Source organism: Lissotriton helveticus, chromosome 7 (genome assembly GCF_964261635.1).
Source record: "Lissotriton helveticus chromosome 7, aLisHel1.1, whole genome shotgun sequence".
NCBI lineage: Eukaryota > Metazoa > Chordata > Amphibia > Caudata > Salamandridae > Lissotriton > Lissotriton helveticus.
The window spans coordinates 502,079,869-502,093,486 of NC_136068.1; the positions used below are offsets into that span (position 1 = coordinate 502,079,869).

Here is a 13,618-nt window from a genome sequence, read left to right on the forward strand (position 1 = left end):
TCTTGCCTAGCGTTGCAGCATGCATGCGCTGCTCGCTCTGCGAGACATATTGTGGTAGAGGAGATTTCAGACTGGGACTTGAAGCCCCATCCATCATTTTCATTGGCTAGCGTCATTGTTTATGCTAAACGTTCTTTGTTCCCGCTCTGTCTCCTTTTGGGACGGCCCATTCGGACTGGATTGTTTGCTTAAAGGCTGTCGTGAGGGTATTTCTTATCTAAAAGAGGCGTGTAGTAACTGATCATGTTTCCGAAGTGTTGTTTTTTTCAACTTGGTTTACATTCGCACAATGGCGACAGCTTGTTGAATGTTTCGGGTTCACTAGCCTGCAACCTATACTGGACTTGATCTGATTGCGAAGAAAGCTTGCACCACGAGTGGAACCAACGTTGTGTGCTACTATCCTGCCTCTAGAGAGGAAGCCTGCACTGCCGGAAATGCTTGTTTCATTTGGCTTTGGGAAAGGCAGCCGCGTGTTCATTTTTGCATCGCGCTTTCACTTAATGTGAAAGCGCGATGCAAATATGAAAAAACAGCTGCCTTTGTCACTGGGCGTTAGCAATCACAGCTTAGTGTTTATTTTTGCCTCGCGCTTTAAAGCGCCCAGAGTCCCCACGCCCCACTGATGTGCAGTGGTTGTGGGAGGCGTAGAGGATGCACCCGGCCTCGATGCATTAGCGGCAGCGAATCGCCCCACGCTCAGGAGCCCCAAATATTTTGTGAACTCATAGCGGATCTTAAAACAAATCATGTATACTTCACAACCCGCTCAAGAGGTGAGTGCTGGGGGGCTCTGGCTGAGGGCATGCACGGGAGGACTCAAAGGGCTGAAGAGGGCACCCGCTGCAGGGACATGCTGGGCGAGCACCGCATGGGGGTCGTGGCCTCTCTTACTCCAGATCTCCGGGTGGGTACGGTAAAGCAGGAAGGAACACGTATCCAATCCCTGCACAAGGTCTGCATGGTACAGTGTAGCAGTTCCCTCACTCTCATGGTACGGTAAAGCAAGACCATATATTCTAACCCTGCAGGAGGTGTGCGCGGTGTACAGCCGGGTACCAGGTGTCATACTTTCAATCCAACTTTTTGCTGCTGCACTGTCCCTCGGCTAAATATGTGCACACTCCGCCACCTGTGTGTGCGCCAATGAGCGCGCCACCCATTGTTTCCCCACATTTTTATTTTTCTATCCATCAATCCCTCTCAGCCAGGCAGCCAAGACAGCCAGCGACGCTGCCTCATTCCCCCGCTCCAAAGTCGGCAGCTCTGAGCCCAGGACTCCCTCGCTTCCCCCTCATACCCAGCCATCCACCGCTATTGTCCCACCCAAAAACCCTTTGCTCCTGCGTCCAACCACCAATACCCACCTCCCAAGCCAAGGCTCCCTCAGCAGCCCTCCCCCCCTCGCTGCGCCCACTCGCCGTCCTTGTCCACCCCTCAACCCAACTTCGCATCAAAACCCTCCTCCCGATCCTCCGTCATCCCAGGCCAAACACCCAGTCTGGGGCATTCCAAGAAGACCAAATTATCTGCGTAGGATCACAATACTTGCCAAACTAATACAATACTAATTGCTCAAACTCGTCTAAATGCAATGCAATAGGCCTGGCATTTACAAAAGTAAGCTATTGGCATTGTAAATGACAATGCCTTTTTAAAAAATGTCAATAGCTCATAATAATCTAAATGTGAGACCTATTGCATTGCAAATGCGTGTTCTCTGTAGGAATGCATAACTGTGTGAAAATGGTGTTCTATTGCAGTAAATTCCACTTTTTGCCTGGCTATTTATGAAACTTTGGCTGTAGAATACTGTGTCCCTGCTATCCAGGTTACCAGTGTCCTTTCCCTAAAAAACGTGTCCGCAATTGGTACTCTTCTCCCCTGCAAGTTCCTAGCTGGTGGTATCCTGGGCACCTAGGGCCTCGAGGCTTCAAAGTGTCCCCTGGGACCCCCCTCACTAGAACCATGCTACTTCCCCTGCAGCTGGCATGACCTGGTGAGGTGAAAAAGCAACCAAGTCGACATGGCACACTGCTAGAGGGCCATGCCAGCTAGCACTGCCTAGGATATAGGTCTGTCATCACTCTATCAAGCCTTACCAGCCCTAAGGCAGGGTGCACTAGATCAAAGGTATGGGCATATCTGCATGGGCAGAAATGCCCCCTACAGTTTTAGGGTCTATTCTTTAATATTGTAAGTGCCAGGGAAGCCATAAAGAGTACATGGGCTTGGAACTTGACAACTCGAGTTCCACAGCACCATGATTGCTTCACTGAACCCAGGAGTGTTTGGGACCAAACAGCTCCTTGTAATACATCCACACTGTGTGAGATTTATTAAAACCTCCTCAAAGGGCACCTCAGAGGTGCCCCCTGAAAATCTACCGACTCTGGTGTGGTCTCTGACTGGCTGTAGGCAGCCAGCCACCACCAGACATGTTTCTGGACCCCTAGGTAGAGAGCCCATGTTCCTTGGGACCGGAAACCGTGCACATCCTGGGCTGTGGTGTCATGCCTCCTCCCCCAGGATGGGCCAGTGCTCAAAGAGGGGAGCTTCAAAGGCCTGCCGCCTTTGTAATATACCCCCCGCCTCTGCTGCTAGCAGCAGATGGCAGCCCCTGCTTCACACCCCACTTTCGGCTGGAAAACCAGCGGCAAAATTCAAAAAGATAGGAGGTGGACCTAGCTCTGCCAACCCTAAAGTGTGTGTGGGGGGGGGGTGGAGGGGGGGGGAGCGAGGTGGAGCACAACTTTCAGTCCCCGACATCTTGAAGATGGGGAGACCCCACCATCAGGACTAGGTCTACGCTCCCTCCCTCAGGAGGGTGGCATACTAGAGGGTGTAGCCACCCCAGGTAAGGAGGCCATTTGCCCTACCTGCTACTCCACTAAAACCCCTCCTAAATTTAGTATTTAGGTGGCTCCGCCAGTCCTAACCCTCAGATCTGCTACAACTAAGAAAGAAGACACCCTGCAGCAGAAGCCTGAAGACGACAACTGTCTCCAGCTTCGTTGACCCTGTTACCTGTCTTGCAACAACAACCTCAGAAACCCCTGGGAGGACTGTTGTCTTTAATAAAGACCCACTCTCCCGATGACAGTGGACCTGTCCAGAAGAAACAGACTCCAAAGACTCAGGATCCAGGCAGATCTGCGTCTCCTGCCCACTCGGCACCCAATGCCCACGGCCCAAGTCTGAGTAGCTCACCTGTGTAGTGAAGTCTCCCCAGCGATCCTGACCTTGTGTCCAGCGTTGGCTGACCTCTCCTGCCTGCCACAAAGTCGCCTGCAGTGTGAATCCAGAGGTTCCTCCTGACCCGACTGGCTCGGTAAGAAGATTCTGACATCCTACGGCACCCCTGCACCCGAAGCCCCTGGGCCTTGGTGAGCTGAACCGACGGTGCCCCTGCGACCCCCTACATCCCATTGTACCTCTGCTGTCGTTGTTCTTCCTCCTTTGACCTCTGGTGCCATGCCTGCAGCCTCTTTACCGTCTGTAAAATCATCATTCAAAAGCATTGGGCATTGGACTTCGAATTTTCACCCTGCACCTGACCACCCCTACGCCGTTGGTGGTGTATGTTGGGTGCTGCTTGGTGGCCCCCGTGCTTGTTCCAACCCCCAAAGCTTGGCCCTTACTTACCTGCAAGCAGTGTGGCTCCAGGCAGCCCCTTATCCATTGGAAAGCCTTGGGTCAAACTTGATTTTGACCTCTGCCCCTGTGCCGCTGGTGATGCAGGTTTAATCTCTAACTGACCCCTGGCCCTTGCTGACTTTTGGCTCCGAAGACTGATTTTGTACGTTTGATACTTATGTTTAACCGCAATATTGTTTTCCCCAAAAGATAACATTAGACAGTTTGAAAAAGTTTCTAAGTGTCGCTTTTTGAAAGTGAAAAGCATTTTTAATTAAAAACGTACTTACCTGATTACGAAGACATGGGTTTTAAAATAAAGCACAAACTAATCCTATTTCCAGCTGAGCCGACCCAAGCCGATGTCATATGTACCCCAACCTATAATTTATAGCTATATACTCTCACTTGTTTTGCTGATGCTCTATGTATGCAGATTCTACCTTCTTTATTTTGTATATTATTTTACTTAATTTATAGTTGTTTCTGTAGTATGGCTTAGTGCCAGTGAAAAAGCTGGCTGCGGCTAGAGGGACAATTACTATGGAATTATATGAGAACCATTTGGCCCATCATCTTGTGTGTTTTGCTGTTTACCCTATGTGGGAAGGGTATGCCCAGACGTGGGTCCCGTGCTCACTAAGCCACTGGAGTCAAGCTATCCTGGCTGAAGACGGCTGATAGCCAGAAACCGGTCCTAGGATGCTTGATTCCGGTCCAGGGAAGACATGGCTTGGCAGTTCGGGCTGGACTGTTCCCATGAGGCACAGGGTCAAGACTGATTTGCATATGGCCATGTCTGAACTGGGGTGGCTTGGTGAGCAAAATAACGATGGATTAAACCCAGATCTGTTACTGGGGGTGAATGTTTTGCCATTGTGCAACATTCCGTCCATCATCTTGTGTGTTTAAACAGTGGCATGATTTTGTCAAGTTGTTAACCTGCTGCCACATTCTTTGCTGTATATGTGCTGATAAAAACAAATAAATACAATTTGAGAAAAAATAAAGCACAAACAGAGTATAATTTTATAAAATTGGTCTGAAGTTCCTTCTTGAGTCGTGTGTCCATTATTGATCATGTGTGTGCAATAAATGTCTTACACTCCTCTGTGTTAGGCTTAAGGCTGCTTGCGTACACTACCACCAATAGAGCACTTTGGGATTTGCATTGAGCCCTGTACACTTTTGGGGAACCCCTGGACTCTATGCACGGTATTACCACCTAGTGGAAGTACCATACACAGAGCCGGCTTCCTACAATAACTATCCAACTTATGCTGTTGGACTGCTTTTGCACATCTGCCATGTCCCTTGTGTGCAGTAGATATATTTGGTCTTTGACCGTTTGTTCCCAGACTCTTCAGTTCTAGATCAAGACTGCTGCATCACTGGTGAGTCCCTGGGAATTAAGGGGCATGCATTATTGATGGAAGCTGGGCGTGTGTGTGTGTGTGTGTGTGTGTGTGTGTGTGTGTGTGTGTGTAGGTGGGGGGGGGTGATACTTGCTGCCGTCTACCTGGTGGCCCAATCTGCGGTTATTGGAGCACCTCTGTTGCCTGTTGGCTTTTTACCACTTTCCTGACAAAGTCAAGTGTCAGTTCAGAAAGAGGCTTTCCTCATCCCTGTCCTATGACATATTTTCACCACACACTGATCTGTCACCTATGCCAAGCCATGCCCCTTTTTATCCCATGCTTAAGAGACATTGTTCCACATGTTACTGGGAAATCTTTATCATGCCGTAGCCTTATCCTTCAATGCACTTCTATACCCCAGTTGACTTGTATCAGTAGATCAGAGTTACATTAATGCTCTGTTAGCAGTGTAAGAAAAGAAACTGAAGCATATTTTCGTTTTAAACGTTTTATCAGCAGATTGTGACAAATAGCCTGAATATCAGTCTTTAAAAACACAGTAGATGCTACTAAAAGATCCCTCTTCAAAAGTGTCTGTTTCAAAGTAATTGGGGATTATGCAGCACTTCCTGAAACTTAAGTCTTTCACAAAGTCTTCCACATTGTTCACAAAACCAGTGGGGCAAAATTGTGGGAATTCTGTTTGAATTAGGACTCTTCTTGACAAGTCCAGTCGTTGCTGTAGGGAGGGATTTCAATTTTCACCTTTATGGCAACTGGATGATTCTCAGAATCCTACAAAAAGTAACAGAGTAGAGGGACATGTGCCTTGGTGCTGGCATGTTTGTAGTACTACAAAAGTATCCCATTGCGTTTCCTTAAAATGTTCACTCACCAGTAAGAATATATCTATCTATATTACAAAGCTGCAGCCACTCGAAACCACGCCACATATATTTACAGTGGTTCTTGGTGGAATCCTAGATTGAATTCAAAATGTTCTGCATCATGCGCGAGAACCACTGGAGCAAAGTGGCTGCCCTGTTTCAGAACCTGGCAACTACCACATCCACATGTACACAAAATAAACTCCCAGAGAATGTTGCAATGTATAGAAATATGTGATGTATCCCTTCCAACGCTACTCAGTACAAGTGTTGGGCATACAAAAAATTGTAATGGATTGTCCTCACACACCTATGATGAAGCATGACACCTGGTGGTGTGTGAGGACTCATCCGTGAGACCCCAGACCCTCTAGTTCCCCAGCCGGGGGAGTGAGTTTATGTAAACCTACTACATTCAGTCAGGTTCTAACTGGCACCTCCACCCAGACCCACGAACAATCCATAGAACAGGTGTACTGGGCTCCAGACTGTGTATGCTTTGAGCCCAATCCCCCAAGCAGAACCAAAAGACCTTAGTTTGATAAGACCGCTGAAAACCATGCTGCTGAAACTGGCCCATGTCCTGGGAAATGGCAATTGGCAATTCCCTTCTTGAGTCTAGGTGGATAAGAGCTACCTTCAGCTGTGGGGGCCATATTCACAAGCTGCACATTGTTCCCTAAAGTGGCCACATAATCACTTTTGGTGCTGTACACAACCCCTAAACTATACATTTCAGTGTCATTCGCATATGTTTTCCATATAAGTCACACATTTTTTCTTTGTCCTTGCCATACTCTTCTACCATGGCATCCATAATGGCGCATATCCTCCCTGTGTTTTTCCATTGTGTTTAAGTTGTATGATGTTCTTGTAGGCACAGTAGACAGAACTATTGAAATAGCCATGTTTTATGCCATGTTTTCTCAAACTGCACTTTTTCCCCCTTTTTCCAGCATCTAAATATCGTGGTTCATGACTGCAGTTTCTGCCCTGTCTATGGTCATGAAGGCGGAAAGCAATTTCAGCTCGAGATGATGCAGGTAAAGCAACTTGAGGTTCCCTAAAATCACTTCCAGCAAACCTCGAGAGTTATGAGCAGTAAAAGACACAGAAAAGGGAATGAAGAGGGAGAATTGCTTAAGCTCCTGCCCCAACATAACTCATGCTTCTGTGCGGCTTATGATGCTTGCATTCAGTGTGCAATCTGGCATACTGCTTTACAGTGAAAGATCTGTTGCAGAAGCAGGCTACATGACGCTGTCTCTAAATTTCTGTCCTGGGCTCTAATCAAGACAAAATTTGACCTCCTAGTGGAGCAATATAATTACTATTCTAAATCTAAAACAGAGACAGTTTTGTGTGAATAAAAGGGTTGCAAACAAGTCTTTAGCCAGGTGGCCCAAACTGGTCGGTGTTAAAGGTCAGGGAAATTAAACTAAGCAGCAGTTCTCAGACAATCATAGATAATCTAAGTCTAAGAGGAAACAGTGAGACCGGGATAAAGCCTCTCCTTGGGTAATACCATAGAAGTTAAGAGAAAATCTTTCATAGTAGACTTAATTCTCTGAAATACTGCAAAAACCCAGGATGAAGTCAGCAGTAATGAGGCCACAGCTGCTTAAAGAAAGAGAGTAGGATGGGGGATAAAAATGCCGCATCATTCAGGATACATAAAGAAAGTAACTGAATCTGAAAGCACCCCCGATGCAGAACACCAGATAGGACGTCGTTGAGACACAAACATTAAGGGACAGGTTACTGTTACATATCCCAAAATGAGAACTAAAAAAAAATTAAGGTCATACTTAACAAAATTCTGTTTACCTGGCTCCATGCCCTGAAACAGGAAACTATCAGGGAAAAGCTATGTAGGGAATCTCCCTGCTGCAGGAGGCCTCAAAGTCAAAGAGTGTATGGGATGGTTGCTGCTGCCAGCGGTTGGATCTGAGGAAACTGTTGAATGCAAAATCTTGGATGAATTCTAGGCTATAGTAGATTCCAGTTTCAATTCTCAGGGCAGGCTTCCGTAGACCATGACTCTCTGCAGGGGCATACATCACTTGATGCTGCATTGGCTGTGGTGGTTCAAGGTTGGTGTAGTGATTACAGTTAGTATGATGCTGCAGCTCCTTGCTTGTAAGAGACTCTTGTGTCGGCTTTGAGTTCCAGGTCCCATGTAGACCACATTGTTCCATTTATTGGCCGTGGAAGCAAACCCTAAAAACACTGACCTCAGATTGTGCCTTCTGCCCTACATCTAACCAGCTGAATCAACTGCATACCTAGCCACTGACCACTTACACTGGTCTAGCTTCCCATTGTCTAGTTGCACTATACATTCCACAGATGTCTGAACCAGCAGTATAACTTTACTAGCACTATGTCTGAGTGCCACCCCATGTTCTCCTTCTGTCTCCTGGTTAAATGGGGGTTGCAGCATTAATGTACAGATTCCTGTGTACCGCGCAAGGATTCTTAGCACCATGTAGTTATGACAACTGCTCACAAGCAGTACTTCCCCAGAAATGTTTGAATGAGTTAATGTACTAGCACAATCTATTGTCTTCAGATATTTGGAGAACAATAAACTAACGTGCATTAAACACATCCAGTTAGCGTTTGGCTACAAATAAGATGATGCATAATGTCAGAAGAGGGAGAATCTGGGCAGAAGGTTCAGATTGGAAACAGGGTTGGGAGCTTGGTTGAAAATGTTAGTTCACGAGTTCTGATCTGTGATTCGCTTTTACAACAGAAAATAGAAACGGCCCACAAGTACCCAAGGACTCTAAAGGCCCTACGGAGTAAGTCCCGATGCTGCATGCTGGCCTCCCGTACCCATAAAGCTGCCGGGATCCGACAAGGTAAATGTCTGTAATTAAATGTTTTCATTCCTGCTCTTTCTTTGTGCCCAGTCTACACATTTTCTTCAGACCTTATAAGATAATAATAGCAGAGCACCCTGAAGTAGCCACAATAGCATGCATCAATTTCTAAAAGATCTAAATAAAAAATGGATGTGGTGTTTTGATGATGTTACATGTTTCCTGGTCTATGGTCTCTATACGTCTTTGCAACTTGGTTTAAAGGTTGATACCTTACACAATTGTCTGTCACGACCGCTTATGTACTTGATAAATTACTTATGGGATTTGAATTATCGTCATATTTTTTTCTGTGTTTAGATACATATTTTAAGAAAATTAAAAAATAATCTTACAATTTCTTTGCCCTTTTATCACCCAGGTTTAAAACGTCGGGGATAAGTACAGGTCAGTTGTATAGCATTATAGTGGAGAGATTTAGCTTGGCCCTTTGCGGGAGTGATTTTGTTTGTGTGCACAGCTGCATTTTCTTATTCTTTTCTGTATTCCTTTTGGGATCTACAGTTAGCTGTGGAAAATTATTTTGAACCTTAGAATTTAGGTTAGTGGAAATTACTCTCAGTCCAAAATGCAGGAATTCCTCTTATTATTAAACAGTTACAGTATAAAGATTCCAATGGATAGAGGTGTATATCTAAATTGGAGATGGGTGGATCCTGTTTTGATGGGGAGTAATGCAGCTTGAAGAGTTGAGTTGGAGCATTTCTCACATCACAGGGAGACTTCTCCATATTCCAGGGGCATAGACCAGGAAGACCTGCCTTTTGGTTTATTTTCTGTTTTACAAATCTTTGGCTCTAATCTGATGCTGTTATATCTTCTGCTCTAATTTGGCATTTTCTGTCTGTGATAGTTAGTTCCCAATCTAGTTATGGGTGGGTGGTGTTTCTGTGGCCTTGTAGATGAAATGGCTTGTTTAGAAGATCATGCAGGACAGGATGGTCTGCATCATCTTTGTTTGTGCTTCATTTTCTGTCTCAGTTTCACTCTTCTTAGAATACCACATAAGAATCCATCGCGTCTGCTTAATAGTACAGTAGTATAATGTAGTAATTGTGAAATAAATGTTGAAGTGCATTTAGAATGTACATATTCTGCAGCAAGAAATTAACATTTACATATTCAAATTGTAACCATAATTCGCCACCAGTGGGTGCTTGGTTCTTTCAGTTAGAATCTGGGATGCCCAGGGTCAAGCAATAGCTCTATGTACCAGCAATTGGATGTTTTTCAAACATTCTCACTATTCTGGATTTTACCAAATGTGATGCTGTGAACAACGTGTTGCAGGTAAAAAACACGTATTTGCTCTGATGTCAGTCAACAAGCAGCCACTGTCTTTGCTCCTACTGCTGTCAAGAGGCGCCAGAAAGCTAGAGCCACATATGTACATTACATCTTTAGATAAGGAAGAAGGACTACTGAGCCACACCTTAAAAGCTGTTGGCTCTGCCCACTGAAATCAAAGCAAGCAAGAGAAGACATGCCACAAGCCCACTGCTTAGCCCAAAGTAAACAAAGTCAGACAAGTGTGACTTCCCGTAAAGTTCGCACCCGTTCTACACAAGATCACCTCAGAGATTAGGAGCCAAGTTTTGAGTTGGAATACCAAGCAAAATAGAGGCAACTATTAAAGCATGCTCTTGCTGTCTCCTAAATTGGATACTTGAACAATTTCTGATGATGGCGCTTGCAGTGTATTGTTGCAGTCTATGATTTGCTGTATTGTTGGTCACTTTCCATTCATTAAACAGCTAGCTGTGTCAATAAATAATCCAACTGCCTTTCTTGAGCAGGACTGTTCTTGAAGGTGGATGAGTTGATGTATTAAAAACTTATATAATATTTGAGGGAGGCTGAAAGGGGCTACTGGGGCCCCTGGTTACTGAGTGGTTTTCAATTCTTGTTTGGGGGTCCCCACAATAGCATGCACATGTCCGCCATCACCACAGAAAAACCCCCCACCACCACGAAGTGCATCCACTCAAGGGCCTCATCATACCCTGCCCCCACCATGCCTAATCCAGTGGACTGCAGCCTATCCGTGCTATGCACACAACTCATTCTGAATACCTCCACCTCTTCTTGGGCCTTCCCAAATTATTGGATACATGCAATTCTCCTCCATCTGCTGATGAAACCCTCAGCAAACCTTTCAATGGTTGCCAACTTCAGACTGATCTCCCTCCTACCATTCCTGGAGAATGTCATAGAAAACCTCAAACAGATGCCTCACCGAGTACCTCAAGGACCACCAACTCCTCAACACCACTCTGTTTCAGTCCCAATCTGAGCACAAAAACTGCCTTCATCGCCACCATGGATGCCATCCTCATGACTCTGAACGTAGGACACATAGTGGCGATCATCCTCCGGAACCTCTCTTGCCATGATCTCCCACCTCATCCTCACGCCTATACGACATCGACATCCAAGGACCTGTTCTCCGATGGATCTGCTCCTTCCTGATTGGAAGGACCCGGTCAGCCTGGCGCCATACACCTCAGAGGCCCGCAACCTCATCTGTGAAGTTTCCAAGGATCCTCCCTGAACCCTTCCCCCTACAGCACGTACATGATCCCTCTAGCCAAGAGGCATCATCCACTCTTGCAGGGACCACATCCTCTCCTACGCTGTCAAAATGCAAGTCAATCTTTCCCTCATAGAGAAGACTCCCAGTACGCAGATCTATTTCAATGCCCGCAGGACTGTAATCGCCTACTGGATGAAGACCAACTGCCCAAACTGAACACCGACAAGACCGAAATAGTGATTTTCGGAAAAACACTTCACTGTGAGAATAAAGCTGGACCGATACCCACCACCACCACCCACGCCAAGAACCTTGTGACCATCTTTGACAGCAAACTCGACATGACCACCAAGGTCAACCCCACTACAGCCTCATGCTTTCGTATGTTGAAGATACTGAGGAATGTTTTCAAATGGTTTTGGATCAGAATCCGGAAAACTGTCACACTTGCCCTTGTCACAAACAAGCTAGACTATGGCAACACCCTCTACACCAGGATCAACAACTTCTCAGCACATTAAGCCCACACTGATGCCAGAGTGGGATTTAATGTAAAATGCAGGGCATCTTAGAGATACCCCCTGAAACCTAACCAACTCCCAGTGTTCTCACTGTGTGGCTACTGAGGCTGCCACCACCAGACATGTTTCTGGACCCCTGGGTCGAGAGCCTTCCGCTCTCGGGGGCCTGAAACAATGCACATCCTGGGACGAGGTGCCAAGCCTCCTCCCCCAGGATGGGCAGGGGAAGCTTCAAAGGCATACCACCTTTGTGAGTTTCTCCAGGCCACTTGCTGTACTCAGCAACTGGCCCCACCGGTTCTGACCCTCACTCTGGTGGGAAGAACGGCGGAAAACCCTAAGTGAGGAAAGGGGGTGTGCCGGCCTACGCTCACCCCACCCCTTAGGTGGGAGGGCGAGGTGAAGCACGACTCCGGCCGTCTTGAAGATAGGAAGCCCTGCCCAATCACAGCTAGACTCCTGCCCCCCTCCCACAGGAGAGGAGCAGGCTAGGGAGTGTACCCTCCCCAGGACAGGGACCCATTGGTCCCTGTCCTTGCCCTACCTGTAACGCCCCTAAATTTAGTATTTAGGGGCAACCTGAACCTTCCTTCCTCAGATCCCGATCGCAACAAGAAACAAGAAGACCTGTCGTGCAGCTGCTAACAAAAGGAAGACGCCCACTGACTTGGCCCCAGAACCCTACAGGCCTGTTGATTCTTGAATCTGCTCCCGCGAAACTCCGGCGTCTCCTTTGAACAGCAACCTCGAAAACCCCGGAGGACCTGCCTGCCTTCAACCTTCCAAAAGGCTGTGACTCCCACAAGCAGTTGTTCTGCTCAAACAGCAATACTCCTGCAAGCCATGAACCGCGAATCCAGCACACTCTGCACCTGCCAAGCCCGGCCTGTGCCTGAGTGAACCAAGACCATGAGGACGTCACCCTGGCTACTGTGACCCCAAGTCCAGTGCCCAAAGACCCTCCTCGACGAGCCAGACGACGCCTGCAGCCTCAAAACCAGGGACCCCTCCAACCGCGACCAGCTGAGGGTAAGATTTCCCGACACCAAAATACACCCCTGCACCCAGCGCCCTGCGGCTCCCTGTGCCTTCCTTTGGGGTACCTACCTCTTCTCCAAGATCCCAACTTACCTCTCGAAGTGGTGGTCGCACCTGAAGAATCTCAGTCCCCGAGTCTGCAGCCTTTATTCACTTTTTAACTTTCCCATTCGATAACATTGAGCGCCCGACTGCTCAAAAGCACCCTGCACCGTGGCGCTGGAAGTGCAAAAACTACCCTACTCTACTTCCCCACTTGTCCTGAGTAAGTGACCAGGAGCCCAGCTCCCGCAGCCGCGTGGCCTGCTTGCTTGCAGCCACCAACCAAAGGCCCCCTACCCTCCCATTGGATTGCATTGAGCCTACTCTCTCTGCATCCGGCTGCCCCTGTGCCCCTGAGGGTGTAACTACTGTACCTTTCCGACCCTGGGAGACCCCTGAGTCTATGCCCAGAACCTTAACTCCACAAGTTGAGTACTTACCTAAAAGCCGATAACTTACTTTCCTTCCATAGGTTAACATTGACTGGTTTCACTTGAAATTTCTTCTAAGTGTGGAGTTTTGAAACTTTAAAATATTCATCTAAAATCAGCTGAATAACGAGTTCCAAATTACTCACCTGTGATCAGGAGAGAAGCCAGTACAGTACCTTTTAGCCCAGTACTGAACTGCAAAAGTAATCCTAATTGTACTTACCAGTTACCTTAATTTTCTTCCATAGGAAACCATTGACTGTTTTTCTGTGAGATTTCTTCTG

At 47.0% G+C, this 13,618-nt stretch overlaps 1 protein-coding gene across 1 annotated transcript in view; it reads left to right on the plus strand.

The window, feature by feature from the left end:
* Positions 1–13,618, plus strand: part of LOC144768683 (RING finger protein 112-like) — a 352,704-nt gene that overhangs the window by 225,925 nt on the left and 113,161 nt on the right. The window contains exons 12-13 of the mRNA XM_078652512.1: positions 6,838–6,924; positions 8,640–8,748. Of these exons, the coding sequence (XP_078508638.1) occupies positions 6,838–6,924; positions 8,640–8,748 (196 nt within the window). The remainder of the gene's footprint in view (positions 1–6,837; positions 6,925–8,639; positions 8,749–13,618) is intronic.